Source organism: Colletotrichum spaethianum, assembly GCF_022836535.1.
Source record: "Colletotrichum spaethianum MAFF 239500 DNA, contig33, whole genome shotgun sequence".
Lineage (NCBI taxonomy): Eukaryota > Fungi > Ascomycota > Sordariomycetes > Glomerellales > Glomerellaceae > Colletotrichum > Colletotrichum spaethianum.
Genome location: NW_026054803.1, coordinates 505,460 through 521,346, shown reverse-complemented (window position 1 = coordinate 521,346; position 15,887 = coordinate 505,460). Strand labels below are relative to the sequence as shown.

Genomic DNA, 15,887 nt, shown 5'->3' with positions numbered 1-15,887 from the left:
TAGAACACACACAAGACTTGCCAAAACAAAAGCCGGTCTATTTTTATCTCTTTTCACTTTTCCTTCCCATCTAAGACCCATGCGACTCTAGTCTATGACCCCAGCAACGTCAGCTTCTGGAACGTAGTCAGGGCAGGCGGCTCCAACTTCTTGGTTCTCGCCTCGAGATGCTCCTGGAAAACGGCATCGCCGCCGGAAGCGAGGTACGTCTCCCCGTCGGGCCCGACGAGGTCCCGCCCCTCCTGCTGCTCCTCGTCCTTGGCGGCGAACACCTCGCGCACCGCGGCCTTGCACCCCTCGACGACCTCCGCCATGAGCGCCTCAACGGCCCTCGCGCGCTCCGTCATGCCGCGCCTCACGAGCGCGAAGACGAGCCGCCCGACCTCGTCCTTGGCGCCGCCCTCGACGCGCTCCACGAGCCTGCGGACGCTGTTGACGAGGTACTCCTCCTCGTAGACGGTGCCCTTGCGGCCGCGGGCGCGCTTCTTCTCCTCGCGCTTGCGGTTCTTGGACGTGGCGCGCGACACGCCCGTGCCAACGGTCCCGACGCTGCCGTCCTTGCCCGTGTACCGCGTGAACAAGCTCGCGCTGGTGCTGATGCGCGACGACGCCGCCACCGAGACGTCGTCGGGGATGTCGCCGCCGCCGCCGGGGCGCTCGCCCTCGTAGAACGCGAGCGGGTCCTCGGCAGCCTTCTTGCGGAGCTCCGTGACGCGCGGCACCTGGGCGAGGAGCTGCGATTTGCAGTCGGCGAGGAACTCTGTGCTGCTGCTCAGGGCCTCGACGAGGCCGCCATCAAAGGCCGTGGGGAGGAGGTCCGGACGGCGCTCGCGCGCGATGAGGCGGAGGGCCTCGGCGAAGTGGTAGCCCTTGCAGAGGCACTTGACGGCGGTCTCGAGGGACGCGAGGTAGTCGACGTGGATCGTGGCCGCCGCGGCGTACTCCTTGCCTTCCCAGAGGGCGTCTGCGAGGGAGGACGCCAGCTCCGTGATGGTCTCCTCGGAGGGCGGGGGTGTTTGCTGCTGCGCGGCGAAGAGGCACTCGCGCCAGCACGTCACGCCGGCTTGGCGATAGCAGCTGGTGGCCTTGTTGAAGTTCTGGAGGGTCTCGTAGGCGAGGCCGGCGTCACGGTATTTCGATTTCGATTCGAGGTAGCTCGCGTACAGGCCCGTGAGAGCCTGGTGGCGCGCCTGGTCGTACCTGTACAGGCCGAGAGCCTCCTGGTAGAGGGCGTGCTTGGTGGTGTACTTTGAAAGCTCCTCGAAAGCGTCGAGGGCCTTGAGGTGCGAGAGAGCCTTGGCCCGGCGTTCGAGGTGGTCGTCAATCTCAAACTTGCGACGCAAGTCGGGCAGTTTGTGGAGGTTCTGGATGAATGGGAGGTACTCCCTCGGGTCGCGCTGTGACTGCTGTGCGACGAGCAGGGCGAGGTCGAGGTTGTACAGACCGAGTGCGTTATCGTAGAGGCGGTTGACGTCGACCAGGAAGCAGATATGCTCCACAGCCTTCTCGGCCATCTTCTCGTCCTCCTGCATCAGCTCCGCGACGAGCGTGAGGCCGTCGTCGAGGGCTGGCGGAACCTTGCAGACGTGGGCCGTGATGATGTTCTGCAGGTTTGTGCTCTTCTTGCTTTGCAGGGTCTTGAGGATGGCGTCGCAGATCTTGTTGACCTTGGACTTGCTGGAGAGCTCGGTGGGCACTGCGGGGGTTTCTTCCGCTGCCTCGAAAGATCTGGCTGTGCGCTTCGTATCCTTGTACATGGTCTGGGTAACGTCCTCTTCCCTGTTGCAAGTTAGTCTCCTCCACATAAGAAAGACTGGATATGCGCGAGCCTACCGGAGTGATGACAGAAATAGGTCGATGTAGGAAATGTCCTTGAGTTGGTCAAGGAACAGACCCACGTTGGACAAGAACTGGCTCGGCTGGTGGTCATATAGAATGTTCATGTCAACCCTCTGCGTGCGGCAGAATGCAAACGCTCTGCCGTAGTTCTTCTCATCGACAAGCTGCCTGATGCCTGCAACGACCATAGCTCGGGGGTAGATGGTCTCCAGGTTGCCTCTCGGCATCTGGAGGACCAAGTTCATGTTGGTCGGCATGGCCGTGACGAGACGAGCGCCGCGCTCGATGCTGCGGCATCTCTCATCTATTTCTGGGTCGTCTCCAGGGACCTCCATCTCTGTACCAAGGTCAGTTTTTGTGACGACCGCTATGGGAGCACAGAGTACTCACCCTCAGGGTCCACCAGATGAACAAACTTGAGGAAATGGTTGTTGGTAGTGAAGATGATATGCGCCGGGGTGACGACAAACGATGTGCAGTTCTTCGCCAACTGCCTCGAGTTAGCATAGAGGTGGCCATTTCTGGTCATGCCGATGCCAACGCTGCGTCCGTTGATGTTCTGCACCTCGCACCACGGGAGCTGGGTCGACAGCTGGGTCCCCAAAAGCTCAGGGGCTTGCTTGTTAGCCAGCCTATAGAGCTTCCCTGAGCGGTCTTGGGCGCAGGCCTCAACCCCTGAGTCGCCCTCGTAACTGAAAATCGACGAAAACGTCTCCGTGGGCTTGAGCTGAGTAACTCCCGAAGAGCCAAGCGCGGATGCCTCAACGGTATAAGTCTCCAGCTTCAAAAACGCTTCTTCAGAAACAAGAACCTGGCACTCAGCCGGGCCAGAAAATGCAACTTGTAGAGGAACCCTGCCCTTGGCATCAGGTTTAAAAGTAATCTTGGCCAGCTCCTTGGGCTTGGTCGAACGCTCTCCCTTCGTCTGCCACTCGTACACATCCAGGCCCTTGTGGTGCAACACCGCCATGAGCGTGTTGCTAGGGTCAAACACGACGTCAACGACGCTGGCCGCGAGTTCGAGCTCGAACAGAGCCATGGGCGGCGGCACGTTCGCCGTCCGGAAAGGGGTCAGCTTGACGATCTGGCCGTCGATGACCGCAACGGCGCCGTGGTCGTTGGGAGGGCTCAAGGAGCCGCGGGACACAGCGAAGACGTACTCGGCTATATTGACAACGGCTGCACTCCCGTTAGTACAGCACATCTGACCGTGAAAGGGGTAAACCAACCTGTTGTAGCAGCGACAAGCCGCAGAGGCTTCTCGGGATGCCACGCCAGCCCAGCAAATGCAGACGTCAACGGCACCTCCTGCTTGAGATACCAGTGATAGTTGCCCGTCGTCCACAGTTGTATCCTGTCACTGAGAACCACGGCTAAAACGGTCGAGTCAGAGTTCCACGCCAAGCTGATCTTCTCGTGTGTGCTCAGGGGCCCATCAGCGCAGCGAAGCGTAAACTGCCCATGCCTCAGACCGTTCCTCTCAAAGAAGACAACATCCGTCCGGTCCTCAAGCCGCTGGATACCCGCAATAAGGTTTCCGGAAGGTCTCCAGCTCAGACCGCCCTCAAGGTAATCCACCGGCTCGCTGACGCTGTCGAGAACGCCCTCACGGGAATACACCCTGACGACCCTCCTCGCGCCGCCAGCAACAGAGTTGACGGCGACATACGCGCCGTCCCCCCTCCAGCTGACCGTCGCGCTACCGTCCTCGTTGACGCTCGGCAGGCCCTCGTCCACCTTTTCAGGAATCGTCGGGTCGCGCAGCGCCTTGGCGCCCTTGCCCTGGAACTGCGTCTCCTTCTTGCCCCAGCCGACGGAAACGTGCTTCGATAGCTTCATGTCGTCGGCCGTCATGGCGACATCGGCGATGGGGTCGAAGCTGCGGCCCATGAAGACGGCGTTGCCCTCCTTGGTAACGACGACCAGCAGCTCCTCATCCGGGGACCACCGGGCGGCGGAGATGCCGGCATCGATGGAGCCGACGATCTCGATTTGGACTTCGCCATCCCGGCCGGCGTCATCCTCTTGCACGGTGACGATGTCGCCGCCCTCGAGGATAACACAGGTGGTAAGGGTGTCGGCGAAGTGGTGCAGGCTGACTACCCTGTCCGCGGGTAGGTCCGGGCTGGGGCTCGGCGCATCCCAGCTCGTGACGGTGTGTGATTTACTGCGAGGTCATGTTAGTCTAGAGTTTCATGTCTTCAACGATCAAGCCACACCGTCAGCCTCATGTTCGTGATAGCCTCAGAATCAGGGACAAGGCTCAGTCTAGCCCAGATACATGAACAGGGGGGCAGGACCACGTTTTACAGGAACAGTAGTCATGGGTCAAAGGGCGTTGTAGTGAAACAGGAATTGCAGGTGTTAGGAGAATGAGATTATTAAAGAAATGGCGCCACACATTTGCTGCTGTTGTTGGTGGTGGTCCGACAGCCTCACCAGCTCAATAGTGGCTTTCGCCTCCGTCGGCCCAGTCGTGCAGAGAAGCTCGTCTTTGGCGGGGTCCCAGCAGCACGCCGTAACTGTGACGTCCTGCTCCTGCTGCTGCTCCCATGCGCTGAACCGGATGTTGCGCAAGTTTCGCATATTGTGCCTCTTGCGAAGAGCGTAATGCCGCTCTAAAGCATAAAAAACGAAAAAGGTGCCGGTCGAGTCGGGGCTCTGCTCGGGAGTTCATGGGCTGCCTCGGTCGCGAGATTTTGCTGTGTGAGTCGACGTCGTCGATCGTCTCTGCGCTATCCGTCACTGCAACTATTTTTTTTTTCTCCATTCGCTGAAATGAAAAATCTCAATGCGCGCTGGTGCCCGCCCGCCAGCCGCCCTACCAAAAGGCGGGACGAGGCGAATGAAGGTCCAGAGGGCGCCCTCCACCACGCCGTTGGGTACATTGGTACCTTGGCGGGGTCCAAGCCGCCCCTCGGCCGCTTCAGCTTTTCGCAGCCAGAGGCAACACCTTTTGCTTCTAGACTTCCCAAGCAGCCAAATCCAAATTCAGGGGGACCAACCCGCCCAAGCCACACTTCGCACTTGGTTCACCCAAGCTCGCCTCTTCCATGGTTTTCTCGCCGCTAGCATCCAACTAATCGACGAAATTATCAGGAAAAAATAGCTCGAGCTTCGTGTCTACTTGCATTATCTAGCTGTCTCGTCGAACGGAGCTTTTCGTGACGGCCATTTCCGACATCTCTGACGCAAAGCAAGCATGAACCTCACAGCCCACATTGCCATGTCCCTCTTTGATGCAATGCAACTCCAGCGAGAGACAGTAAGGGGGGAAATATGCCATTGATCACGTATCGCCCCAAACCTCACCTGATGCGCGAGTTCTCCTACGCATGAAAACCGGACGGACGCCTCGTTGCAAGCCTCGTACCAGAGTCAGCTCACACCGTCCGCAGACGTCGTCACATCTTCATGAGAGCAAAGGGGCCTAGAAGAGGCTCCAGCGCCGGGCGCTTCTGCTTCTAAATGATTTGCATGATTTGATTCGGGTACGGGTACCTCCCGCCGTATGGGATTACCCGAGCACTCCCATGTACCGAGGTACCTACGTAATCATGCATTCCGTCCTCTCAAAAGTCTCTCCCCCCGTCCAAATCACCACACGGTCATTCCCTCTCCCCGCAGAGGAGAACCCGAATCCGATCAGCGAATCACAGACAGGCCGATCCCTCGGTAGCCAGAAGTCTGCTGTCCCCCGGATTTTGCCATTAGCGCATCTGCGTTTTCGCATTCCTCCTTGCGTCTGCTGTTGCTGCCGGCGCCCGTCAATGGCCGACCTTGCCCGTGTTTCCCTCAACAAGCGTCTCAACCCTTTTTAAAGGACTGGAGCGAAACCACCCGAACTCCTAACCCTTCCCCTCCCCTTCCCCAGATTCATGCCTGCCTGTCTACCTTTTATTCCTGTCGAAGCAAACTCATTCTAATCTAAACCCTTGCTCGTTTCGCCAACGCCGATCAATTCGCTGCCCTCCCCCATCTTGCCAAACCTGCTCACGACGACAAGCTCAACAAGACATACAACAAGAACCATGGAAGAGGCCTATAAGCAGTACGCGAACCAAGCGCGTCGGAAAAACCGCTCCAGCACCAACCTCAACCACCTCTCCCTCGCCCCCTTCACCTCGAGGCTGCCCCTCCAGGACGACGATGCCCTCCCCGACCACCTGACCTCGCCGCACCACGGCACTTCCTATTTGCAGGGCAAGTCCGCTCCCACCACGCCCGGTCTGCTGTCCCGCTCGCCCGCCCAACCCAACTCTCACGCCCGCCGCTCCTCGGTGCCGCACGCCGAACTCCCCAAGAGCAAGTCGGCCACCCACCTGGCGCCCGACGCCGGCCACCGAAAATCACACAACCGCAAATCCGTCTCGGGCACCACCTCGCCGACGGTGCGCCGTCGCAAGGACAAAGATGACCTCTCGATCCGGGATCGGAACGACAGCGACTGGCTGCTGAGGACCGGCGCGCTCATCAGCAACGAGAACCGCGAGTTCAAGGGCCAGGCGTGGCTGGTGTCGAGGCAGAGCTCGACGAGCTTGACGGGCATGCGGGACGCCGACGAGGAGGCTTTCGAGAGGGAATTGGCCCGGGAGCGGGAGCTCGCCAGCCGTCGCAGCAGCCGACGCGGCAGTCTTGCCGACCTGGACGGCGCGTATACCCACTCGGCCCGGCCTAGTCGTCCTGGGAGTCGGTCAGCTAGCAGAGTCGGCACCCGGAGTCAGATTTTGACACCCATGGAGCGTCACTCCTTGGACGAGGGATACTTCCCTCGCCACGAGGGCGATGACTACATCCCCGGCCCCGACTTTGTCAATCTCGACGAGCAGCTCGAGTCCTACGAGCCTGACACAACTCAGGACGACGAGGCTGCCGTCAGAAGGCTCGTCAAGGGCGAGAGGGCTGGAGGTGCCTCCTGGGTCGGCAATATCCTGGGATGGCCATTGTTTGCGGTCGAGGAGAACGAGGAAGAGTCGGACGACGACGACGCCGATGGGGACTTTGACGTTGAGGGCGATGAGGAGGGGGCGCAGGAGCTCCACCGGTCGTGGTCAGCCCGCCATTTCGAGGGTGTTGTCGACGCCCCGGAACAGCGGATCCCGCCCCCAAAGGCCAATGAGGGTGGCTGGCAGGATGCGGCATGGTTGCTCACTGTGGCCACCAAGGTTTTGCTGTGAGATGGACAAGGAAAGGAGAGAAAGGGGGGAAAAATGGAATTTGTCCTCCACGAAGAGATTGATTGCACCATGAACCCCGTTAAGGGGAGGGGGGGATCGGACGTCGGGGCCCTTGAGGACGGCGTATGTGGGTATCACCGCAGCCCTAGCAGGACTAAAGCTTCACCGTTAGACTAATTGAGACCCCCGGCAGCCAAAAATCTGCAGGGTATGTTTGTTCGCTCGATGGCCCCACGTCACGTTTTGGCCGGATCCTTCACGAAAGAAAAGAAGAAGAAGAAAAACCCCTCGCCCTGCCGCGAGGGGACAGCTCCTATCCACTTGTTCACCTAGTGTCGGACCTACAACGCGTCTGCTGTCCGTCACACGGGCGTCACTTGTTGGTTGGTGGCTTCTCAGCTCTCGTGATTGGGCATTGATGTTGAAGTGCGAGCATCTCATCTATCAAAAAAGATTGACACTGCAAGATTAACCTGGGTCAATGCAACGACACCACTGGGTTTGTCGATCCACGGGAGCCAATTTTATGTTCTACGAGCATGCCATAGTAAGGTAGTTTTGGATCGAGTTGGATGTCAGGACAGTATTCATCGGCAACGATCCCACCGGCTCCATTAGCGGGAACCACGTGACCATTCACACCGAGATGTGGGACCGAGCTGTTCTCCACAGCATCGACCGTAAGGTAGCCATCGCGCACCCAGAGTCAACCAGAAAACGTTGGCTTTTTTGTCGGGGCCGTCTAGAAAATCCAACGAGAAAAGCTTAAAGCAACAAAACGGCGCCCCATACGGCTGGGTTAGGCCAACGAAAGCGCTGCAATTTCTTCTGAACTATCGTCTCAAAGCTGCCAGCCCACCCAAGGGCAATGGCGGCCGGCCAAGCCGGCGCGAGGAGACTACTGGCCGCACGAAAGCCCCAAAAACAGGTTTTGGGAGCATCACCTCGCGCTTGCATGCAGCTGCTGGCGGAAACCTCGTGTCTTTCCCTCGCAGATTGGCTCAAAGCCACGAGACGGTGAGCCATATGTCGACCCGCGGTGCGACGTCTCGCAGCTAAACCTCGCTCAAGAATCAACACTTTCGCCGCGCTCCTGCTGTTGCTGACAATCCCCGCAGCTGAACGACGACCGGCAGTTTGGTGACCTTTGGAGGATATACGAGGAGGTAATTCCATGTCACTCGAGCGGGTGCCGTCGGGAAATGTGGAGCTCGATTCCGACTGCCCAGCGGAGATATGTCTTGAGGGGTAAAGCCATTGGTTCCTTGAGCTCGGTGGTTGTTCCGGCGGTTTATGTCATGTGTGTTTTTCCCCCATTAAATATGACCGAAGCTCGGGCCTCGAGTGCCGCGATTGCAGTTGCCGCTACAACAGTCTCGCTGCAAAGGGTTTCTGCGCAGCAAACTTTGCCCATAAATACTGACACACTTCTTGAGGGGCTCCAGGTGAATGTCACAATTGTGGTGACGACCAAGACCCGTAGATCGGCCAGCTCGCGTCGTCTGGCCGGAGTGGAACATGATTACATAGTACTATGCCGCGCCACACAAGCGGCTTCCAGTGGACTGGCGACATAGATGTCACCGTATGTTGGCCATTGGTTGTGCGATATTCGACTTCCCTCCACTCATGCGACGATCGAAGTTTGGAGGGGGTAGGAGTTGAGAGGTTTCTGTCTGTCTGTCCCCGCCCGAAGGCTGGTCGCCTTCCATAGATTGGCGCACGCGTGACATCAAAGTTCAGCCGGACCAATCAGTAGACGACTCCGTATATCTGATTGTTGATCTTCTTCTCTCATCAGAGATTGAAATGGTCTAAAAGTCGAGATGAAAGAGCCAGTGTCTTGAGTAAATGTAAGGAATAAAGAACAGACAAATGCTGGGTCTGGCGACTTTAGCGCCATGTATAAACGGATGGATGTGATGTCCTTCGGGCAGAGGCAGCATGCTGATTTCCGGTCAATTGCAGCCAGACGTCGGGCAGAGCGGAGCATCCGTAAAACACGGAAATATCCCTGACGTTACGGTGCCGTGCTACCGAATCTTCTCGACTTTTCCTGCTAGCTGCAGCTCTCCGGGCTTCCGCTGGCAGAGCCTCAATGCCTCATAGCCCCAGCATGAGGCGAAGCTTAACTGTTTGAACCCGGGTCCGGGAAGATGTCACCGTCGCTGCACTAGATCTTGACCACTGAGTTACCGGCTACTGCGGTGCGTTGGGGTCGATAGCCGCAGAGGAAATGTCAGGTCGGAGTCAGGTTGATGGCTGACGGAGAGTGTGTCGTCGGCGGGGACTACCATCGGATGGTCATGAACTAAAACGGAAACGTCTTCCATAGCAAGTACCCTGATCCTTGCAACACAAACCAGCTATGACGTCTAAGTGCGGCATGACGTGTGGGTAGGCAGACACCAAGCTCCAGCCCCCCCAGACCTGAGTGCATACCGGTATGCAGAAGCTCCACCTCGCTATTTAACCACCTCGACGGAACCCCGTAATACGGAGGGTGGTCAACAAGACATTCAAAGCCGGCGAAACAGGTTGGGAAAATCCTTCTTCTTCCGCTGAAAAGTACTCGAAAGTGGGGTGTCAACTGTCGGCCGAGAGATTCTAGCCTCTGTCGCTGAGATGATTCTGCAGCGGTGTGGGACGGCTGCTCACCGTGTTCCCTGCCACTTGGCCGGCATGAGTGGCATTGAATGGCTTGTCAGCAAAGCCAAGTGGCTTGAATCAGGAACAGATCGTCAAAGTCGTTTAACGGGTATGGACCCTGCATTCCGACCATCTCCCCACCTCTCTTGACCTTCCTCTCCCTCTCCTATGTACTATGTAATTCTATCAGAATGCCGCCGCCCACTGTGCGCCGGGCTCTACCCCTCCTGCCTTATTTAGGTCTCCCATCGATGTGGAGTGGTGAATGTCTATGTCGCGAACGGCCGACAGCACTTGGTCAATGTTTGTCCTCGTCGATTTGCCACACCACCAACCCCCGGAGGTTTTGGAGGCGATCGAGACATTGCCCATGGATCGCCACACCCGATTTTCCCTCCGGAATGCTGAGGAATGCTACACTCGCTGGTAAAGATAGACAAGTCGGATAGACTCGGCGAGGTTGAGTTCGAGCTGTGGCTCTGGAGTCTATAACGCCCACGGTTCGGCTACGAAGAGCTAGATCCATCGTTCTTTTATTTCTCTCTTACTGAAGAAGTTGTCGAGTCGTATGCATAGTCGTGTCAAAAAAAGACCGACGGGAGAGAGTGTATGCCTGCGTTTCCGGTCTCCGGCGATGGCCTTTCCCCAGGACAGACTCAGTGAGGTTCGATGGCGGCAAGGCCACATTCACTGACATGGAGGCTAAGCGCGCCGGGATGTTGAGAAGAAGCCAAGAGGAAGACTGCGGAACGTGCCGATCATTACCTCTCCAGCCGAAGGGTCAGAGACAGTGTCAAGCTTGCGATGCAGGACAGCGTGCTGGCATCGTCGAGGCATCCTGGCTATCCGCGAAGGACATGCCAGGTCATAGAGGGGTGGCTCGTTACGCCCGTGTCGGCCGGTGCGGGTACTGTACGGTGGTGGGTAGATCCACAACCCCATGACCGGTCTCGGTCTAGACGCCTTCCGAGAGGAGGAACGAGTGCGGCCTGGTGACAGTAATCGCTAGGCTGTCAGGCCAGAGCGCACTCGAGGAGCCAGCAAGTCGGAGAGTTTGGGGCTGGATACTTGTTTGTCAGGCGCCTTCGGTGGTCGAGCAGGCCAATATCATGACGTGGGTACGGTGATCTTCTTGAGGGAAACTTGGTCAGTGTGGAAACAGCTTGGAGGTCTAGACCGCAAAAGAGAAGACATCGCTTATGAGAAGACGAGGTGGGGGGGGGGGGGGGGGGGGGGGGGAGGATAGACAAAAGATCACCAGAACTAACCTAGTGTAACCGACAGGCGGAGAGATGCTCGAAAAGAAAAAGAAAGCAACAGCGAAAGCTGGTTGGAGTGCCTCAACAGAGATGATTTTGACGGCATAACACGCCAAGGGCACTACAGCACCGTGGCTAAGATACTACCAGAGAAAGATATGGCGGGGCCTGTTGAGCGGTGGTTGTAGCATCACTGAACATGGACGTGAATGTAGATGGGTCCGTCCAGCCAAGATTTCCTATGTTTATCCTAGGAAGTCGGCGAAATGCACCCTAGGGTAAGCTTACATCGGGCAGTTAGTGACTCGGTCCTCAACTCGGGTGCTGGATCATAGCTTGTCTGAGCTGCTTTGGCCTAACTCGAGTTGCTTGTGTGAGGTGAGGCCAGGGAAGGTCGGGGAATGAATCAGGGCCGCTGCGTGGGAAGCAGCACGATGGAGGCCACGGAGCGCCCCGTACGTAAGGGGATGCCTGCTGGGTTCTCGTTGGCTTGATGGTTCTTCCCAGCAACTGCAAGCTGCGGCGCAGATGCATCTCTGTCCCACCCCTGCCTACCCTGGTTGCTACCTCACCTTATCCACCACGCAGCTATCATGGGAAGACGGAAGGGAAAAAGTGAAGCAAGCACCTTGGCTGTAATATGTGCTTTTACTAGGTTGGCACGGCGGTAAGGAGGGGAGAGGAGACGGAGAATGGGAGGGTATTCGTGTTGCGATTTGTGACTGAGACACACCCGGACGGACCCTTAGTCGGCAAGGGCCAATGATGCAACTCAGGCGGCGCCTCGATGAGTTTATCAAGTATGAGGTCAGGTAGACACGCCTAGACCTCGTTTAGTGGATGATCCAGCCGCCATTCTCCCGGTTCTCGTTGCCCGAATCTCCGTTTACTGTAGTGTATTGCTTCTCCAAATCCGCCAAAACCTCAGCTTAGCTTGCAGTCCAGACTGGCATCCCATCCCAGCGCATCGGGTCGCCGCCGCATACCATTCGTGTCTCGTAGGCAGTATATCTCCCTCCATCTCCTTGGGCTGGCACGTCTCTCGACGGTGACTTTCATCCTGTTTCCTCCCCCCATCCCATGGTCTGAACAGTTGTCGCGGTCCCAAAGCTTGAGTCTACTGCTCCCGCCCCCGTCCACAGCTCCTTCTCTTTCTTTTCCTTTCTTTTCCTCCCTTCCCTCTCGCGCTCGCACCGCCCGCACCCAAGGCAATCACACAACAAAGTGGCATCCCCCGACGAGGGCCCTGCAGGAGGGGAAAAAGGAGCAGCCCAATCCCGCCGCCGTATCCTCGCTTGACCCTGCTTTTTTAACCCCCCTTGTCTCTTTCTCCCCTCCCCCTCCATCGTCGCCCCTCCATCGACCCTCCCGCCCATCTTAGGTCATAACGGACAACAACCGCTCGCAGCGACGTGTATCAGGTCTCGCAGCCTTTCGCAGAAATCGTAGGCCAGTATTAGCTGCGCGCGCTTCGCTCCTCCGCCGAGATTCGGTCTTACTCGCCCAGGCACCATTCCCCAAGGTAGGTTTTGGTACGCCTTGCCTTTGTTTGCCTTGTGGGTTGTTCCACGCCCGTCCTGACACTGGCGGGTTCGTAACAAGGCCCCCGAGTCTCCTACCTAGGTCCTAAGTCCCCAAGTCCCAACCAAGAATCGCGCTCGAGATCAGTTCCAGATTCGCCCTTTCTCTTTTCGAGAGATCACCTACACACCCCTTCCCTCCTTCCTCCCCCTCTGGCCCTGTCGCCCTGGTCCTGCCCTGCTGCCCTCGACTACTGTCCATCGCGCCTTCCGCTTTTAACCAGCATCCTTGGGCCATTCCCTTCCCTGTCTTGCCCTGCCTTACCTCACCTCACACTGCCTTAGGTTAGCTCAGGTACCTCACTGTACTTTGCCTTGCCTCGTCCTACCTACATACCCTTCTTTTCTCTGCCACCCTCCCTTCTCCAAGCGGCACTCGACGGGACTTGCTCCGGGCATAGGTGCACTTCGACCTGTTCACCTCAACTTTTGTTCACGTGAAGAGTTGCGAGACGTCACAGCAAACAACCCTCATCACCGTCTGCTTCCTTCCACCTCATCACTCATCATCTGCCGCCCAGCGAGTGGGTTTCCCGACGACCCCTCGAAGACCTCGGGACTTGACCGTATCACCTCCATCACGTCACCTCAGCTCGCAGCCTGGCGATATTTGGGGCTTCCTCTCCTGGGCTCATCCATAACTTCGTCGCGAGAACAGCACATACGAACAAACCCGTCCCGTTGAGTCAGGCCCTTGGTCCGATAGTTGATTCCTTCAGTTAGTAGGCAAGGCGAGGCACCGCACCGCACCGCACCGCGCCGCGTCTCAACTCCCACGCCCTCCAGAGCACGGCACACTCCCTGTCCAGCCCCCCAAAGAAGCCCCCAAAAGTGTCCCGTACAGAAATACCAAAGGTACTTGAAGCCAGGTACTGCGCGGTCACCAGCACAGCTGCACAACCCCACCACGCGCAGTCTTCCCCTCCAAAAAGAGTCCACCTACCCACATCACTCACTGCATCCCCCGCCGAAAAATTATTAGACACCTCGGAAGCCCTACCTGCTTCGTTGCCTGCCCTTTGACACCACCAACCAAACCAGCAGCTTTCTCCCGTCGTCTTATATGCGCGCCCGACCATAATCGGACCTGACAGCTTACCCTTTCTCACTCTAGCACGAGAAACGCTTCATTGCCTTCTCAGTCTCATTCGTGCTTGTAAGTAATTTGAGTTGTGTGCGTGCGCCATCGTGCCCACGACCTTGATCCCTTCCTCGTCCTCTGTCCAGAATATCCACATCGAGCTGCACACTCCCTGTGCTTGCGGTATATCTCGTTCATCGTCACCTGCGGCAGCGCTGGCAGAAGCATACAGCGGCAGTAGCAGCACCAGCGCCGTTGCCTTTCCTCATCCTTACCTCACCAATATCCTTCCCAGCCTGTCCCCAAGGACCGGGCGCAAAGAAACCGAAGCCTCTCTTTCCACAATCCGCCTACCCACCCACACACGCGCACACGCGAACACACGCACACACACACACATCGTGGGATCCACCACAGCCATCTGACTGAACACTTACCGTTTTGCTGTTGGCTCGTTGTCTCTAACCAAAATCTTTGCTTTGGTAGCCTCTCTCCTCTTTCTCCGCGCGTGTCTCCCTGCTGTCGCCAATCACACTGAGTGCTCTCACCTCGGGTCGCCCTTAACCGAAACCACTCCAACCAGGCCTCTAACCGTCCTGCTTCCACACCCACTTGCGCCTCATAACCACAAAACAAGTCTAACAAACAAGACCTCAAACCGCCAAAATGCCTGCCTCCGAGGACAAGGTATGCGACCAAACCCTTCTCCGTATCACACCCGTGTGTGTGGTGTTTTGGGGCCACAAGGGCTGAGCTGAGCTAACGTGGGATGTTTGGCGCAGAGCGATGACGGCCCCCTTAGCACCCCCGACTTTGGCGACGCGATTGACTCAGTCACCTTCGGTCAGATCCTGGAGATGGATGAGGACGAAAACGATCGCGACTTCAGCCAGTCAATCGTGTTTGGCTTCTTCGAGCAAGCAGAGGAGACGTTTGAGTCGATGGACTCGGCCTTGTGAGTCGCATCACCGCCCCCACTCCGCCTTTCCTTCCCCTCCCCCCTCCCCTCTCTCCCTCCCCTGACCTTACCCTCGGCACCGAACAAACGGCCTTGCAAGGTCCTGGCGTATGGCCAGGCGTGGATGTGAACAAGGCTGACTCTCATTTCTTTCTCATTTGTACAGAGAGGAAAAGGACCTCGAGAAGCTGTCGCAGTTGGGCCATTTCTTGAAGGGGTCTTCGGCTACGCTTGGACTCGTCAAGGTTAGAGACAGCTGCGAAAAGATCCAGCGCTACGGCAAGAAGGAGAACGAGGATGGTTCCCCGGAGACGGACGAGGAGCTGTGCCTGAAGCGCATTACCGAGACTCTCAAAGCCCTCAAGACAGAGTACGCCGACGCCGAGAAGCTTCTGAAGAAGTTCTTTGGCACGGAAGAAGAAGAAGAAGAAGACTAAAGCCGTTGCGGAATTTTCCTGGCAACGCCGCCGCTCCGTGTCCCAGCATCAGCCTGCCGTCGCCCAGCATTAGAAACGATGGCTGTGGCGACGTCGAGGACATGGAACATGAAAGGAGAGCTCGCCTTTCAAGAGGGCTACGCGGCTCTTCGACTACCGTGGACCTTGGACACCTTTGTTTACGAACCTACCTCTCCTCATACCCCCTTCCCTACGCTTACGAATTTGAATTACGAAGAAAACTTGGCATGGTGACCTGGATTGGCTTTGCATGGAAGACCCTCATTGTTGGAGGGCAACGAACGACTAGTTGGATGGCCAAGGGCAGCCAGCTGGGACGACAGAGAGGTTCTGAGCGCTTGTGTCGTGGACATCCTCATCTACGCCTGCCATAGTCCTAAAATAACAGCATGCTTACACGGTCTTTACTATATTTTGCTGGATAGACGGGCAATAGCATTACTTGCGTTTTGCAAAGACGTAACGCCAACACCCTTGAGCCATTGTCCTGATGCGAGGATTGGCGACCAACTGCCTCGTGAACAGCCTGTACAAACCCTACCGAAAGGGCTATTTTGTTCCTCGGCCAAGGGAGGGCAGCAAATGGCCAGCTTATCAGATGGACTACGTTAGGTTTCGTACCGTGTCCCTCTTTTTTTGCCCTTTGCCGGAGGGGAGAGCTCAATAGCTCAATCGTCCGGGGGTAGGTGGCAGGCAAGCTGACAACCTAGGTCTTCGTCCAGTGTCCCAGTGTCCCAGTGCGGGCAGCGGGGAACCCGCCAAAATTCTAACCTGAGTGGTCTCCCTTCAACCTTGACTGACTGACATCATCGCGAGGTGTGACGAAGCCCAGGCCAAAGATCGACAAATTGACGCCATTGCTCAAGTCTGGTACGTCTGCACGTTT

General features: G+C 57.3%; 2 protein-coding genes across 2 annotated transcripts; both read left to right on the top strand.

Annotated features, from left to right (window-relative positions):
- Positions 1–5,870: 5,870 nt before the first annotated feature.
- On the top strand, positions 5,871–7,016 carry ColSpa_10199 (uncharacterized protein; the record flags this gene model as incomplete). Its single annotated transcript, XM_049276411.1, has 1 exon — positions 5,871–7,016. One exon carries the CDS (start codon positions 5,871–5,873, stop codon positions 7,014–7,016), a length of 1,146 nt encoding a protein of 381 aa, XP_049132368.1.
- A 7,235-nt stretch (positions 7,017–14,251) lies between these two features.
- Positions 14,252–14,980, top strand: ColSpa_10198 (multistep phosphorelay regulator 1; the record flags this gene model as incomplete). Its single annotated transcript, XM_049276410.1, has 3 exons — positions 14,252–14,272; positions 14,368–14,540; positions 14,710–14,980. 3 exons carry the CDS (start codon positions 14,252–14,254, stop codon positions 14,978–14,980), a joined length of 465 nt encoding a protein of 154 aa, XP_049132367.1.
- Between the last annotated feature and the right edge of the window lie 907 nt (positions 14,981–15,887).